The sequence below is a fragment of the Coregonus lavaretus genome (assembly GCF_964263955.1).
Source record: "Coregonus lavaretus genome assembly, chromosome: 38".
Classification (NCBI taxonomy): domain Eukaryota; kingdom Metazoa; phylum Chordata; class Actinopteri; order Salmoniformes; family Salmonidae; genus Coregonus; species Coregonus lavaretus.
The window spans coordinates 30,766,505-30,784,907 of record NC_140025.1 but is presented as its reverse complement, the minus strand read 5'-3'; the positions used below and the strand labels follow the sequence as shown (position 1 = coordinate 30,784,907).

General features: G+C 40.0%; 1 protein-coding gene across 1 annotated transcript; it reads left to right on the top strand.

Annotated features, from left to right (window-relative positions):
• The first annotated feature begins 8,599 nt into the window (after positions 1 to 8,599).
• LOC311112317 (E3 ISG15--protein ligase HERC5-like) lies at positions 8,600 to 18,393 on the top strand. The gene is made up of 23 exons (XM_084155379.1): positions 8,600 to 8,897; positions 8,977 to 9,088; positions 9,306 to 9,382; positions 9,516 to 9,737; positions 10,123 to 10,214; positions 10,426 to 10,556; positions 10,719 to 10,843; positions 10,943 to 11,019; positions 11,128 to 11,255; positions 11,447 to 11,506; positions 11,627 to 11,732; positions 11,896 to 12,088; positions 12,390 to 12,544; positions 12,802 to 12,924; positions 13,234 to 13,332; positions 13,701 to 13,868; positions 13,972 to 14,112; positions 14,436 to 14,602; positions 14,879 to 14,942; positions 15,413 to 15,483; positions 15,750 to 15,933; positions 17,842 to 17,944; positions 18,059 to 18,393. Exons 1-23 carry the CDS (start codon positions 8,666 to 8,668, stop codon positions 18,268 to 18,270), a joined length of 3,042 nt encoding a protein of 1,013 aa, XP_084011505.1. The 5' UTR covers positions 8,600 to 8,665; the 3' UTR covers positions 18,271 to 18,393.
• Positions 18,394 to 18,403: the final 10 nt, after the last annotated feature.

The following is an 18,403-nucleotide window of genomic DNA, read 5'->3' as shown; positions in this document are numbered from 1 at the left end:
TTACTATAGGGGCCCCCTAAAACATAGGAGAGTTTGCTATGTGGAGGTTAGGGATTGGTCTATTAAAATCCACCCATGTTATGTTACATATGATAAATACCATGTTTTGAACAAAGGCCTGGGAGAATAACATATTAGAGATTGGGTTAGTTGTTCTCCGGATTTCTGCAGAAGTCTGTAAATTGATGCTGTAACCTTTGATGTAATAAACCATTATAATCAAGTTCAGTGTCAGCGGATTCCTTGTCCACGCAGCATATCAGCATGGTTATCTCGACACCACAGTTCATTACAGAATATCAATGAAAACATTATATCCCTGCACAATAAGGCACAGATCATTTGGCACACGTCCTTCCCAACCATGATTCCCCAATTCACAATATAGGGCAGGATTTAATTCAAGGTGCGCTATAGCACAGCGCACTATAACAAACATTTTAAAGGTAATTTACACTTTAGCAGACATGCCAGCGTTTACCATGAATGCGATCTCTTTGAACATTGGGGAAAATGCCTTTAAAAGGCGCATTGTCAGTTGCATAGTGCACTGACATGAAAAGAAAACCAGCAGTACTTTGGACCTCCAGGCTCATGATTTGAGCACCACTGACCTCAACTTACATTTAGAGTACTACTCAAGTTCATAGCACTTCTAAATGACTCATTTTCCTTAGTGAACTTGATTCAATTTCCAGATAATACAAAATAAATAGATACTGTTCAAATGAAGCATACTTAATTCCCTTTGAATACAGACGCTTGTGTAAACAAAGTCATGTAGGGTTTTAAGACACTGAATTGTCAAATAGAGGTAATGTTAGAGGTACAGCCACCCGTGATTAAATTACAAACATTACTCTTTGATTTTAAAATGATCAGTGCAAAATAGATCACTTCCAGATCAGTGGAGGCTGCTGAGGGGAGCACGGCTCATAATAATCGGTGGAACGGAGCAAATGGAATGGCATCAAACACATGGCAACCACGTGTTTGTATTTCATACCATTCCACTGATTCTGCTCCACCCATTACCACAAGCCCATCCTTCCCAATTAACGTGCCACCGACGTCCTGTGTTTCAGATACATACAGTAAGTGCATTTTTGATCAGTGCTCATCAAGAGATCCTCTTTATGGAACAGCGCCCTCTGGTGTTTGTGGTCAGACCTAACGGTGGCGTTCAGGACCGGAGTGTTGGCGAACTCCACCGTACAGGGCCAGGGGTTGCATGCGTCCCCCTCCAGCTTCAGGACGGTCACATTGTTGGACGCGGACGTGCTCAGGATGCTAACGGGCACGTACAAGGTGAACTGTGGGCCGAAGTGGGCCAGTAGCGGCCCAGGTTGAAACCGTTGATCCACACCTGGCCCCATTTGCCTTATGCAGTGTGAGACATATCCTTCGCATAGAGTTGATCAGGGTGTTGATTGTGGCCTGTGGAATGTTGTCTCACTCCTTTTCAATGACTGTGCGAAGTTGCTGGATATTGGCAGGAACTGGAACACGTTGTCGTACACGTCGATCAAGAGTATCCCAAACATGCTCAATGGGTGAGATTTCTGGTGAGTATGCAGGCCATGGAATAACTGGGACATTTTAACCTTCAAGGAATTGTGTACAGATCCTTGCGATATGGGACCGTGCATTATCAAGGTGAAACATGAGATGATGGCAGTGGATGAATGGAGCGTCAATGGGCCTCAGGATCTCGTCACAATATCTCTGCGCATTCAAATTGGCATTGATAAAATGCTATTGTGTTCGTTGTCCGTAGCTTATGCCTGCCCATTCTATAACCCAGCGCCACCATGGGGCACTCTGAACACAACTTTAACATCAGCAAACCGCTCGCCCACACGACACCATACATGTGATCTGCAGTTGTGAGGCATGTTGGACATACTGCCAAAATCTCTATAACGATGTTGGAGGCGGCTTATGGTAGAGAAATTAACATTAAATTATCTGACAACAGCTCTGGTGGACATTCCTGCAGTCAGCATGCCAATTGCACGCTCCCTCAAAATTTTAGACATCTGTGGCATTGTGTTGTGTGACAAAACTGCATATTTTAGAGTGACCTTTTATTGTCCCCAGCACAAGGTGTGTGCAGCTGTGTAATGATCATGCTGTTTAATAAGCTTCTTGATATGCCACACCTGTCAGGTGGATGGATTCTTGGCAAAGGCGAAATGCTCACTAACTTTGTGCACAAAATTTGAGAGAAATAAGCTTTTTGTGCGTATGGAACATTTTTGGGATATTTTATTTCAGCTCATGAAACATGGGACCAACACTTTGCATGTTGCATAAATATTTTTTTTCAGTAATAGATGAGCTGGTTAAGAAGCTAAGATTTAAACTTGGGTTTTTCTACAGAAACAGATCGTGCCTTTCTCTAAGCAGTAGGAAGCAGATTATTCAGTCAACCTTTTTATCTGTTCTTGATTATGGTGATATTTATCAGCTGCTATGACTCTTAAACCTTTGGATGCCATCTACCATAGTGGCCTTCGTTTTGTTACAGATGACAGTTTTGATACTCATCACTACATCCTGTATCAAAAGGTTATTAATGTGTGTATATATACACAGTGCCTTCGGAAAGTATTCAGACCCCTTGACTTTTTCCACATTTTGTTATGTTACAGCCTTATTCTAAAATGGATTAAATAAATAAAAATCCTCAGCAATCTACACACAATACCCCATGAAGATAAAAAGCGAAAACAGGTTGTAAGACATTTTTGCACATTTATTAATAAAACAAATCAGAAATACCTTATATACATACAGTACCAGTCAAAAGTTTGGACACACCTACTCATTCAAGGGTTTTTCTTTATTTCTTACTATTTTCTACATTGTAGAATAATAGTGAAGATATCAAAACTATGAAATAACACATATGGAATCATGTAGTAACCAAAAAAGTGTTAAACAAATCAAAAGATATTTTATATTTGAGATTCTTCAAATAGCCACCCTTTGCCTTGATGACAGCTTTGCACACTCTTGGCATTCTCTCAACCAGCTTCATGAGGTAGTCACCTGGAATGGATTTCAATTAACAAGTGTGCCTTCTTAAAAGTTAATTTGTGGAATTTCATTCCTTCTTAATGCATTTTAGCCAATCAGTTGTGTTGTGATAAGGTAGGGGGGGGGGGGGGTATACAGAAGATAGCCCTATTTGGTAAAATAACAAGTCCACATTATAGCAAGAACAGCTCAAATAAGCAAAGAGAAACGACAGTCCATCATTACTTTAAGACATGAAGGTCTTATATAAAATATATTTGATTTGTTTAACACTTTTTTGGTTACCACATGATTCCATATGTGTTATTTCATAGTTATGTCTTCACTATTATTCTACAATGTAAAAAATAGTAAAAATAAAGAAAAACCCTTGAATAAGTAGGTGTGTCCAAACTTTTGACTGGTAGTGTAAGTATTCAGACACTTTGCTATGAGACTCGAAATTGAGCTCAGGTGCATCCTGTTTCCATTGATCATCCTTGAGATGTTTCTACAACTTGATTGGAGTCCACCTGTGGTAAATTCAATTGATTGGACATGATTTAGTAAGGTACACAGTTGACAGTGCATGTCAGAGGAAAAACCAAGCCATGAGGTCGATGGAATTGTCTGTAGAGCTCCGAGACAGGATTGTGTCGAGGCACAGATCTGGGGAAGGGTACCAAAAAGTGTCTGCAGCATTGAAGATCCCAAAGGACACAGTTGCCTCCATCATTAAATGGAATAAGTTTGGAACCACCAAGACTCTTCCTAGAGCTGGCCGCCCGGCCAAACTGAGCAATTGGGGGAGAAGGGCCTTGGTCAGGGAGGTGACCAAGAACCTGATGGTCACTCTGACAGAGTTTCTCCAGAAGGACAACCATCTCTGTAGCACTCCACTAATCAGGCCTTTATGGTAGAGTGGCCAGACAGAAGCCATTCCTCAGTAAAAGGCACATGACAGCCTGTTTGGAGCTTGCCAAAAGGCACCTAAAGGACTCTGAGACCATGAGAAACAAGATTATCTGGTCTGATGAAACCAAGATTGAACTCTTTGGCCTGAATGCCAAGAGTCACATCTGGAGGAAACCTGGCACCATCCCTACGGTGAAGCATGGTGGTGGCAACACTATGCTGTGGGAAAGATGAACGGAGCAAAGTACAGAGAGATCCTTGATGAAAACCTGCTCCAGAGCGCTCAGGACCTCAGACTGGAGCGAAGGTTCACCTTCCAACAGGACAACGACCCTAAGTACACAGCCAAGACAACGCAGGAGTAGCTTCGGGACAAGTCTCTGAATGTGCTTGAGTGGCCCAGCCAGAGCCCGGACTTGAACCTGATCGAACATCTCTGGAGAGACCTGAAAATAGCTGTAAAGCAACGCGCTCTGTCCAACCTGACAGCTTGAGAGGACCTGCTTAGAAGAATGGGAGAAACTCCCCAAATACAGGTGTGCCAAGCTTGTAGCGTCATACCCAAGAAGAATCGATGCTGTAGTCGCTGCCAAAGGTGCTTCAACAAAGTACTGAGTAAAGGGTCTGAATACTTATGCAAATGTGATATTTCAATTTTTTATTTGTAATACATTTGCACAAATTTCTAAAAACCTGTTCATGCTTTGTCATTATGGGGTATTGTGTGTAGATTGATGAGGGGGGGGAAAAAACAATTTAATCAATTTTAGAATAAGGCTGTAACGTAACAAAATGTGAAAAATGTCAAGGGGTCTGAATACTTTCCGAATAACTGTATATATATTATTGGGTATAATGTATATATTTATGTTGTATATAGAGGGCACATTTGTAAAAGATACCTAGGTCTCAATATGTATTCCCTGTTTTTAAAAAAGTACAAAAACAAAATACGAATACAATAAAAGTTTGGGTTGGCATTGGGCCTAGTGCAGATTTACCAAGCCTTGCAATGGTTTTGGGGTTTTACCATGGTACAATAAACCTAAATGTAATGAACAAAGACACAGTCAGACTCTGGAAGTTGGAAAGATAAGAGTTGTGTAACAATGGCACTGCATAGGGCTACAATATTCAAAACACATTTTACTAATCAGTTTTGGTTTTTATCAGAGTAGATGGGAATTAAAAAGAATCGACTGAGTTGTTCGACTGAGTCATGAATCACTCTCTATCTATGACATTTCTGTCTGCAACTGATCGTGGCCTGGTATTTAGCCCTTTTATCTCCTTCCCAGTTTATGAACTTTATAGACCACTAGAGGGTAACGCGACCAAAGAAATCTCCACCGACAGTATTGCTGCCTTCATTCGATCTCTTTTCACATAAAATACCAACAGGTTCACCAACTGTATGTAAAAAATAGTTATGTAATATGTCGTTGTACACATTTCCTACTTCCACAAGTTGCTTTGCAAAACAAGTTTTATTGAGTTATAGATTCATAGCAACAAGCATTCACAAAGAGGTGGTTGCACAACTCTGTGTGTGACCAAACAAGCAAACATTCCATGTATTTTAACTAAGCATGAATTCTAAATCCTAAACAAAATAATTATAACAGCCATTAAAAATTTGGAAATTTTGGTCAACTCCAAGTAGCCCTCTAAGCACAGCCTCAAGGGCTGTAACAGACGTATACTCTGTAACACCATCCTGAGCTGTGTTAGGACCCAAGGCACCTCCAGACTTGAGAGGGTTGCCGTTGATGTTGGTGCAGCAGTAGGCATTCCAGTAGTGACTCGGAACATTGACTCGCTTGTCTACCCACGTTTTGCCTGGGACCACCCCTGTCACCACATACGTCTTATTACAGTCTCCACTCAAAACATTCTTCAGCTTCGTCTCGTACTGTTTCCATGGCCCGTTGTTCATCTTCCTGTCTTGCGGAGCTACGTTGGTATGGGTCATGGTGGCTTTGGCGGCATCTTGATTACCATGGTGTCCTGCGGGGTTGAGGTGCCCGCGGCTGTACTGGCCAAAGTTGTAATCGAGAGCCTGACTCCATTCCAGCTTGTATTTCCGGTTATATTGTGTAGAGATATATTGTGTAGAGAGTTCATTGCAGCTATTGTTTTGGTTGTATTTGTAGATCTCACTCAAGGATCCTTTCTTATCCATTTGCTTTGGTGTTAGGCCAGGATGCACAAGCTGAAAAATACAAATATTTATAAATTAGCCACTCCACTTCAAGCTTTATACAACTCATTATTATATTACTGGTATTCTAGGCTACTGGTAGTTAGTCTGAAATTACAATGCACGAAATAGTACCTTCTAGTGCTTATTGCATAAATACAATCGTTTTCGAACCTGCTCTACAGCTAATGTCCTGTTCTACTGCAAATATTACACTAAGGCGTTGCATCATTCTGTAGTTGTGCAAGTCACATTAAATGGCTTCTGCACTGAATTTATAGGACATTGAAAATGTGATAATAAACATTTAAAATGCAAACCTGCGGTTCATAATACCATTTTCCCCCCGGTCTTTTTGTGACCACTCCGATATCCATTTCATAGGCAGAGTACAGAGGGATCCTCCTGGCTCGGTCATACAGAGTGGCAAAGTAATATTGGTTACCGTTTCTCTGACAGATGTATGCAGGAGAGGCAGCATTGTAAGCAGAGAGACATTGCGCAGGATTCTCTAACGTCTGTGTGTTTGGTTCGAGCGGAGTGGGGAGAGCTATATTCAGACCCAACACTGGTGTATTTTTGAAGAAAGAACCTTTGCAGTTGTCGAAATCTAAAGCCACTTCCCCTCTGACCCCCAACAAGGAGAGCAGAGAGAGGGACAAGAGGGACAGAGTCACCATGCTGTGCCCCTGTGGAGAAAAACATCACAGATGAACATATATTGCAATGTCACCTTTACATTATGACTGTATAAGGTAATAATTTGTCACTAGAATCAACTCAATCAGGTTATTAAAACCACCCAAGTTCCTGAAACATTATAGTTCGTCTTTACTGTAGTCTTCCCCCATCTAGAGGTTGACTTCTTGCTTCTTATTTCTGGTCAAAGATTTCTTAATGATCATGTTGCTGTGCGATTAATTATGCTATAATAATGTACACTGCAAACATATTGTTAATTTGTCAGCAGATACTTTAGAGGTATATTTCCTTAAGTGCATACCTTGATTGCATGAGATGAGTATTGTTACTTAAGTTTCCACTAGCCTTTTTCATTTCCATGTTTGAGATAGCTGTTGCTGTGCTCGATACAGAGAACGTTGCACTATTGCATCGATTTGGAAATAACCATAACAAATTGAATATCCAAATAATTATTTGTTAGATTTTCAATCTCACCTTCTGAACTTGTTTAACAGTCCGTTGATTTGTTTCAATCCCTCAGAGGTCTGTAGCTTGAGAGTAAACGCTTCCTCTTACCCTCTATTATATACTGTACTCTCTCTCTCACACACACACACACACACACACACACCTTTTCCTGCAATCTAGAGCCATAATCATTATGCCTAATTCTATGTAAAAAATGTATGAATTTTTCTGTTAGGGATGTGCATGGTTATTTGAATATCCGACCTACAACCCATACACTTATTATGGACACAGCGTGCCTACATTATTAGTTATCTTGTTATTGTTTGTTGTTAGTTGTTATTAGTCCCATCCTTCAATTCCATTCAACACCTTCCATCTATCTTTTAACACCATCCATATAGGATTTCTATTTGCCATATATATTTCAACTGTACTGTGATGTTCTGAACCTTTCTATTCTCATTGTTTCTACAGATTGTGAATTGAAAATAAACATTTTTGCTAATAGTATTATTATGTTTTTGATATATTGACTATGACTTTTCAGATCACCCAGTATGTTTTAACCGACTTGCCAAAAGTACAGTTTGTTAAATATAAATTTGTGGAGTGGTTGAAAAACTAGTTTTAATGACTCCAACCTAAGTGTATGTAAACTTCTGACTTCAACTGCACCTCTTTACCTGTTCAATTGTCATTTTAATTAATGATGCACATTGATTCTTTAATAACTTTTATGCCTTAGAAGTTTAGCACATCTAAAAAAAAAAACAAAAAAAAAAAAAAAAAGGGCAAATCTGAGGGACTGAAGCATGGGTCTTTTCAAACTCCGAAACAATTTTCACTTCAGCATTTAACGTTAGCTGTCATGCATGACACAGCATAAAGTAGATGTAGCAGCCAGTTCCACTGAAATGCGTCTAGGTAGGTGTCGACTGGGTGGTAACGTTTAAAGCATTATCATGTGTGTTAAAATGCGTCAGTATATTGTAGGCTACTTCCCAGAAAGCTGGGCTGCTATTGTCAGTAGATGTTCACTTTCGTTTTCGGCCTTGAGTCAACAAGTAGCCTAATCCAAACTATAAATGATGTTTGTTTGTAGGCGTGTTTTCTTTTATGCCCTCAATAAATACCCATGCAGATTATGTATTGGGCCCACAGGGCTACTTTAAAAACATCCATACGATGGCCTAAGTTTCTGTTCGGGCGATTCATTCAAGATTCATTTTCGTTTCATGCTTTGTTGACGATGAGGCTTTCTGTATGTCATAGGGTCGGTTGCGGTCATATAAACCCATCATTGAGTCGGAGCATCGGCAGGTGCTCTCCTTCAAGTGTTCTCTGTATGGACTAGTTTAGGAATATAACACAACAATGTTTTCATGGGGAGAGGATAGTCGTAATGGCTTTGGTTTAGTGAAGGCGAATGGTTTGGATACGACAAAAACTGATATAAATTGCGTTAATTTTATACACCTGAAATCTAAAATTCAGGACCTGTCCGCAGGTAACAGTGTGGTCGCCTTTATCAGAAATAATGTGAGACAAGTGTCAGTCGCACGGATTCAAGAGGACCAAGATGGGAGAAGAATCACAGGGAAACTGAGTAGGTCTAATCTTTTTTCGAATCAATATTTATAATATATATTCCTGAGTTGCGGAATAATATGTTTTATGTGCTTTAGAGATTGTGAACTGTAAGGAGAATATTCGGGCTGTGAGTTGTGGAGATTCTCATGCGGTTTTACTGTCTGAAGAGGGCCGGGTTCTCTGCTTGGACAAAGACAATATTCCCAGGTGGGTTCCATTCCATAATGATAAATGTATATGTAGCTTACCCTCAAAAAATTTAAGCAATGCCTTATAGTAATTCAGTGTCAGTGTTTTGATTGACGTTTTAGTCACCCCCACATTCAAATAGCTAAAGTATAAAAACAATTTGTTGTTTGTCATTTAATTCAAATGAGCCAACTCTAATCTTATTCATCTGTTTGTTTTTTTATTTTTCTATCAGACCATTGGATAACCTATGTAACCGACAGGTAACTCAGGTTGCATGTGGAGACCAGCATTCAATTTCACTAACACAGGGTAAATTACCATTAACACACCACTAATCGCTCAGTTTCACAATACATATTAACCAAAACAGTCTAAACTTTCAAAACTGTAAACTTGTACAATGTTCTCACCGTATGGTTGCTAACTTATGATTTCTGTTCAGACGGTCAGGTGTTCACGTGGGGTCAGAACACCAGCGGTCAGCTGGGTTTAGGATGGGGCGAGCCAAGCGCCATGTCCCCCAAGCCCCTGAAGTCTCTATCAGGGATCCCCCTGGTTCAGATCACTGCGGGGGGAGACCACAGCTTCGCTCTGTCCCTTTCTGGAGCTGTGTTCGGCTGGGGCAAGAACACCGCCGGGCAACTGGGACTAGGGGACACAAAAAGTACAGTATACATTACACAATATATGTGTATGTTGTCTGTTGTTAAATATATTTAAATAATCAAGGTCCATGAGCAGTACATTATTTGAAGCAGGTGTTAGTGTTGGGCTTAAACAAAAGCCTGCACACCCAGTAGCTCTCTCAGGCTGTAGCTAGAGACCACTGATATATCTAATATGAACCACATTTTGTTGTGGTTGAAATTATGTTGAAAAAATTAACAAAAGTATAGAAATGTGCCTTTATCTGTCTAAAAACTATTTTGACCAGGATGAGATGGAACAATATTGCATCGTGTTTGAGGGTGATATGTTGTATGTGTTGTGTTGTGACTGTAAAAAATAATATATAATAATAACAATAAAATGAACCCAATTTTCTGTAGACAGACATGCTCCAGCTCCTGTTGATTGCCTGAATCTGAAGAAGACTGTTTTAATTTCATGTGGAGGAGAACATACTGCCGTTCTGACAAAGGTTGTATATCTGTCTGACACAATAACACTTTTCCCTATTATTTGAACTAAATGTTGTTTGGACCATACAATATGTCTACATGTTATGTGTATTTATTTATATGGATGTCTCAATGTTGTAGTTTTTAGTTCCCTGGAAATTCGTATTGAAACGTCCTCATTAACGAGAGGAAAACACTGTATGATAACTGTCTGGGTGGATTTTGTTCTAGGGAGGTGTGGTGTTCACATTTGGCTCAGGCCGCTATGGACAGCTTGGACACAACTCTCTCCAAGATGAACTACGACCTAGAGTGGTGGGGCAACTCTGGGGGTTAAAGGTGACCCAGATAGCCTGTGGAAGGTAGGCTACACTTACTAGACATGATCTGGATTTGACCAAATATTTTGACAGTACACACATTGTGATGTAGGATCTGTTTGGTTATGTTCATCTTAGCATAAGACCTTTTTAGAATTCATTGTTGATTTGAGAAATGTTTTCTCTGTCCGTTTGCCACATTAGACACCACACATTAGCATTTGTGGGGCCATCTAATGAGATCTACTCATTTGGGCGCGGAGAGCAAGGGCAGCTGGGAAATGGAGTAAAGATTGATCAGTCTGTGCCCCTCCCAGTACAACTGCCAGGTAAAACATTCATTTATTTCAATTCTCAACTAAAATAACATGAAGTAAAACATGAAATAATATTAACTCGATCATTAACTATTTTTGTCAACATTTCAGACCAGATTGATGACCAGAAAATTGAACACATTTTTGCTGGAGGAAACCATTCCTTTGCATTGTGCACTCTTGGTCAGGTATGGACACAATTCGGTTTGAAACATTTAGTTAGCAGAACAGAACATAGTTTGTCCTTTGTACTTAACATTGCTGTGATACATTGCATTACATTGTCATCTTCACAGGAGTCTGAAGAAAGGTCAAACAATCTCAGGTCAAGTGTGGGCAAAGTGACACAACAAGCATTAGATGAAGAAATCATTAACAAATGGATCTCAGAATGTGATTCAAAATCATGGAAAAAAGTACAGAAGTAAGTATGATTACATTTTTACATTTTAGTCATTTAGCTGACGCTCTTATCCAGAGCGACTTACAGTTAGTGAGTGCATACATTTTTCATTTGATATAAGTAACTATCATTTACCGTTGTTGCTGTTTCCTTATTTTGTTTATGTACGGTCACATACTGAACTGAATAATTACTCAAACTTGTATTTGCAGGGAAATCAAAAAAATGTTTTCTTCTGCGTCATGTTTAAATGGGAGCTTTCTTGATAAAAGGTAACAGTTTTTAATATTGGTTCAAATACATGATTGACTTATGTTTGAAATATTACATTATCGAAGAATACTGGTTTAAATATGGCATAGATATTGACAATTATTTATTGGTTTTATTAGTTGTGACAAACATTACCAAACCTCACCAAAACAGTCTGGCCTGGATTTGTCACTCGTCCAAGGCGCATTCCGGAAGCTGGCAAAAAAGGACAAAGTTTTGACTGAGGTATTTTGTGAATACATTTATGAATTGATATGTAATCGTATTCCTATTCCTATGTATTCTGACATGTGTCTTTGATTGCACATTGAATTGCTGAAATACTTCTAAATTGTTGTTATTATCATTTGAATGAGGGGCGATTCACACACCTCTTTCATTGCACTAGGTTGAAGCTGTTGTCCAACACACATTACTTCCCTCCCTGTATGAGGAGCCGATTGGAGTGGAGAGCTTGAGGGTCTACCTGGTTCTCCCTGAGCTCCTGAGGGTCCTTCACAAACGGCACAGAAGGACAGATCTCACTGAAGCCCTTGCTGCTGCTATCCTCAGACTGCACCCCGACAAGCTGCAGGTCCTTGGTAATGTTGCCGTCCATTTAAAATGTTTCACCCCAAATTAAACTAATCAACAATAACATGGTCGTAAATCTGTTTGTGCTGTAACCAACTTATTTTGTCCTTGTTCATTCGCTGTCTGGCAGATTTAGACTAGGCAAAATTTACAGAACCAGTGATTATTTGAATCGAGTGTGGTAGTGCTGGGCTAAAACAAAATGTGTGCACTTTGGGGGTACCCCTGGAATGATTGTGAAGTAGAGCAAATTCTATGCCCCCACAAAATGGTTTGATCATGTAATCTTTGTGTTATCATGTCCTGTAGGTGACTGCTGGTCCTCATTGAAGCCCTCTGTCATGACCAAGCACATTGGGATGTGGAAGAAGGCCCTATCGGTGATTCTGACAAGTGAACATATTCTACGCACCCGTGACCATGGGGTCAAACACCTGCTCCATGTCCTCGGCCATCTCCACAGAGTCAGTGTCCATGCTTCTCTGCTCGTACTGTCAATCCATTTATAAAGCTGTTTTCCCATTTTGACCAGTCATCTTCTGGGACCAATCTGGTGCCAGGGTGCCAGTTATTTCAATGCAACCTATTTAGAATCGATGAGACCATAACTGAGATTTGATTAAATAATATTTTGCTGACACACATGGAAAATATTTAGCTAATACTTGCTAATAAATAAATATTGTCAAAATGTATTTTACTTTTCTATATTATTTCAAAGGCAAACCAAAAATCTGGAGAGACCCATACAGTTCCATACAGTACCTTTTGTATGGAGGAGGTTCACTTCAATCCCATATTTCTAGCGGAGGATGTAAAGCTTTGGCGTTTATGGTCAAAGCAGGTAAGAAAAGTTATTTTGTCTCAGTCACTGATTGCTAAACATGCTAGTTGCTGTCAGTCTTGAGGTGTTTTGATGTTTGTTGTTTGGGTCTTAGAAAGTGTCATAGGCTGCATCTCAATAGAGGCTTTAGATTTCCTCTACCTGAAATTATCTGGAAAGAGAGAGTAAAGGAAACATTTTGTTTTCCTACTAGAGAATCTTTCTCACCTTCTTAAGTTAATTCTTATCAGTGCAGAATAACATAATTAGACAAAGGAGCTCCTTAATTGAGATGCATTGTAAATATTTATATTTTTACACCACTTTCAGGATGTGGATCAGACACCTGCCATCTTTTGTCATTACCCATTCTTGATGAATCTGCAGAGCAAGATAATTGTTTTTAACATCAACGCCGCACTCACACAGGTAATGACACTTTCGTCTCAATATATAGTATTATAATATACAGCAGATACTATAAATCAGGGGTGGGTAAACTCCCTACTAGACTAACTGACTGTGTATGCAATATTTTGCTCTTGCCCTGCTCTAACACACCTGGTTCTACTAATCAGCTGCTCACCAGGACCTTGATTAGCTAAATCAGGTGTGTTAGAACAGGGCTGGAGCAAAAGCCTGCATTCCAAGTAGCTCTAGAATGTTGACCATCACTACTGAAGAAACCAACCATATTTCTGAACCTTTTTGATGGGAGAAACTGGTTGAAATAAATACTTGTTTTGTACTAGAAAAGCACTAACTGAAGACTTAATATTGTACTGTATGCATTGCAGAATCCCCCTAACAATCGCCAAAGGACTGGCATGTGGCCTTTTAACATGTTACCCGTGGCGGCCCCTGCTGTGTTCTTTGAGCTGAGGCTGAAGCGAGCATCACTCATCGAAGACACTTTCCAACAACTGAGTGTAGAAAGACCCAGTACCTTCAAGAGGCCCCTTGTGGTAAATCCATATTTTTACATTTAGGAATGATAGCTTTCCAATGACGAGACAATGTTTTGAACAGAGAAGGGCTATGCCAAAATGTAGTGCTTACCTCTCTCAGGTGTATTTCGACGAGGATGCGAAGCTAACAGACGTCTACAAAAGGGACTTCTTCATCCATTTGTTTGATAAGCTGTTTGTACCCGAGTCTGGGATGTTCATGTACAACGACAACAAGACGCTAGCCTGGTTCCCTGCAAAGGTAAGGTACGTTTAGGGAAATCACACATGGATTATGAGGTTTTCCACCACCTCACCATATTTTTTTATTTCTACATCGATAATCATTATATTTTCAAATGGCTTCAAATGTGCTGGTAGTGAAACACTAATGATATGTTCCTAGAGAGGAACTACTACAGTATTACTACTATATTACTAGCCTACTACTGTATTCTAGAAACCGCAGTACCTTCCCTTTACTGTATATTAATCTATCATTTTTCACAGGTTATCAACAGCATGTCCTATACTTTCACTCATGGTGTATTTCTTGTCTCTTGTCCAACCCATCCTCACTAACAGCCTAGAGTGGAGGAGAAGCGTTATTTCCTGTTTGGGGTTCTGTGTGGGATGGCCCTGTACAACAACAACATGGTGCACCTCCCCTTCCCCATGGCCTTCTTCAAGAAGCTGGTGAACATCAATCCCTCTTTAGAGGACCTGAGAGAGTTTAGCCCCATTGAAGCAGGGTAAATTCATACCGTAATATATTGTTATCCCTTTGTCAGTAATGTATTACGGTACAGGCTGTTGTGTTTGTTATAAGGACACCAAGGACATATTAAGAAATTGCATCTTAAGGCATTTAATTGCATCTCCGGGGCAGGGCACTTGCTCTGTGTGGATAAGCAATTATGAATTATTTGGATAAATAGTTATTTATTGATTAATGCATCATGATTTATTGATTGCCAATTTATAATTGTCACATCTATTGTCACATATTATTTTCAATGCTTTTGAAGGAGTTTGCAGTACATCTTGGATTACCCTGATGATGATGTCGAAAACATGGACATTACTTTCTCAGTATGTATTGCTTTCAAACAGTTTGATCGATGAACAAATCAAATGTAACCTAATACAGATGTAGGATCTTAATTGTATCACTCTTTTGTTGCTGACAATTTTCCCGCACAGCAGGAAATGCAAAGTTGTAGTGTATTCAAGGTTTTAAAAAGCTTCTAAAGTTAGTAATTTCCACTTTAAAATGACAGATTTGATTTGCCCTTACGAAAAATGTATCAACCCCTACAAAAAATGTCCAATAATTGTAATACACATAATAATTCACATTTCCTGCTGTATTAAATTGGCTCAAATTAAGATCCTACTAGTTAATTGAAGTGAAGCTGTATGAATGACTTAACATAAGATAAATTATATTATATCAGTGTGTATGTCTCTCCCAGATCACTCCCATCTATTTGTCTATACCCTCAGTCTGCAGTGTTGTCATTGTTCATTTACCTCACTATTTTCATTACTCACTATAATAGGTGGTATGGGATGACGTAGCGGTGGAACTTGATCCCAAAGAAATTGGAAAACTCGTCACAAGTGCTAACAAGTAAGATTATTGCAATATTTACAACTGACAAAATACAAGGTGTACAGTATGACACATTTTCCCATTGCTACAGCTACCAGGGTTGGGGTCAATTCCATTTCGGCAATATCATCTCATACTGAAATGTAATTGTATGAATGGAAAAATCATAATTGAAAGTAAATGGCGCTTCTCATTCCTTGAATTGACACCAACTGGAATCGACACCAACCTATACTAGCTTCAACTCAATGGATATCTGACTCTGTATGTCATTCTTTTGACAGGAAGGAGTTTGTTGACACCTATGTGAACTACATCTTCAACCAGTCAGTAGAGAAGGTGTTTGAAGAGTTCAGGAAAGGCTTCTTCAAGGTGTGTGACATGGACGTGGTGGAGTTCTTCCAGCCAGAGGAACTGAGGGGGGTGATGGTGGGGAAGGAGAACTTCGACTGGGAAACGCTGAAACAGGTCAGAACCATGTTTTGTTACTACATGACTGAAGCTCAATCCCAAATCTACCCCTAGCTAATTGTCTACATCTGAGAGCATTAGACAAGTAAAAACATATAATATATGACGAAGATTTCACCTAGCCTATCAGAGGGCAAAAAACAAGTGTTCTAGGGGTTGATTTGGGATTGATGGTACAGTGGGGGAAAAAAGTATTTAGTCAGCCACCAATTGTGCAAGTTCTCCCACTTAAAAAGATGAGAGAGGCCTGTAATTTTCATCATAGGTACACGTCAACTATGACAGACAAATTGAGGAAAAAAAATCCAGAAAATCACATTGTAGGATTGTTAATGAATTTATTTGCAAATTATGGTGGAAAATAAGTATTTGGTCACCTACAAACAAGCAAGATTTCTGGCTCTCACAGACCTGTAACTTCTTCTTTAAGAGGCTCCTCTGTCCTCCACTCGTTACCTGTATTAATGGCACCTGTTTGAACTTGTTATCAGTATAAAAGACACCTGTCCACAACCTCAAACAGTCACACTCCAAACTCCACTATGGCCAAGACCAAAGAGCTGTCAAAGGACACCAGAAACAAAATTGTAGACCTGCACCAGGCTGGGAAGACTGAATCTGCAATAGGTAAGCAGCTTGGTTTGAAGAAATCAACTGTGGGAGCAATTATTAGGAAATGGAAGACATACAAGACCACTGATAATCTCCCTTGATATGGGGCTCCACGCAAGATCTCACCCCGTGGGGTCAAAATGATCACAAGAACGGTGAGCAAAAATCCCAGAACTACACGGGGGGACCTAGTGAATGACCTGCAGAGAGCTGGGACCAAAGTAACAAAGCCTACCATCAGTAACACACTACGCCGCCAGGGACTCAAATCCTGCAGTGCCAGACGTGTCCCCCTGCTTAAGCCAGTACATGTCCAGGCCCGTCTGAAGTTTGCTAGAGTGCATTTGGATGATCCAGAAGAGAATTGGGAGAATGTCATATGGTCAGATGAAACCAAAATATAACTTTTTGGTAAAAACTCAACTCGTCGTGTTTGGAGGACAAAGAATGCTGAGTTGCATCCAAAGAACACCATACCTACTGTGAAGCATGGGGGTGGAAACATCATGCTTTGGGGCTGTTTTTCTGCAAAGGGACCAGGACGACTGATCCGTGTAAAGGAAAGAATGAATGGGGCCATGTATCGTGAGATTTTGAGTGAAAACCTCCTTCCATCAGCAAGGGCATTGAAGATGAAACGTGGCTGGGTCTTTCAGCATGACAATGATCCCAAACACACCGCCCGGGCAACGAAGGAGTGGCTTCGTAAGAAGCATTTCAAGGTCCTGGAGTGGCCTAGCCAGTCTCCAGATCTCAACCCCATAGAAAATCTTTGGAGGGAGTTGAAAGTTCGTGTTGCCCAGCGACAGCCCCAAAACATCACTGCTCTAGAGGAGATCTGCATGGAGGAATGGGCCAAAATACCAGCAACAGTGTGTGAAAACCTTGTGAAGACTTACAGAAAACGTTTGACCTGTGTCATTGCCAACAAAGGGTATATAACAAAGTATTGAGAAACTTTTGTTATTGACCAAATACTTATTTTCCACCATAATTTGCAAATAAATTCATTAAAAATCCTACAATGTGATTTTCTGGAGAAAAAAAATCTCATTTTGTCTGTCATAGTTGACATGTACCTATGATGAAAATTACAGGCCTCTCTCATCTTTTTAAGTGGGAGAACTTGCACAATTGGTGGCTGACTAAATACTTTTTTTCCCCACTGTATGTAACATGTTCTGGAACCTAGCTAAAATGTTGTTTTGATACATTGATTTGACAAATGGTTTGAATGGTGTCAAGTCTCTATTGCCTCACCATATTCATTGAGGACATTGTCCCCCAAACTAGAACACTGTGTATGAAGGAGAGTACCATGCTGGACATCCCAACATCGTCACATTCTGGGAGGTGTTTGAGGAACTGACAGAGGATCAAAAGAAAGCTTTCCTGCGTAAGTATGGAACGTTTTCATTGTAACAGATGAACAAATAACGTAGGCTACTGAGAATAAAGTTATATTATGTCATTCACTGCCCTCCCTCCCCTCCCACCTTTGCCCCTTCAGTGTTCCTGACTGGCTGTGACCGTGTGCCCATCCTGGGTATGAACCAGATCAGGATGAGGGTCCAAATCCTTCTCAACTCCTCCGAAAAGCATTTCCCAGAGGCGCTGACATGTCACTCTCTGTTGCAGCTGCCCATATACCCCTCCAAAGAAACACTACAGAGCAGGCTTATAGAAGCAGTCGGCCACAACAGAGGCTTCTGGAATGAATAATGAGTGTATAGTGTTGCTGCTGTATATACTCCTCTCCTGTGTTCATCTTTTCATTGTTCTATAGTTGGGTTTAAGATTTTGATTGTTTTAATATAGGGTTGTATTTAAAATCCTAACTTGAGATCTGTGCGGT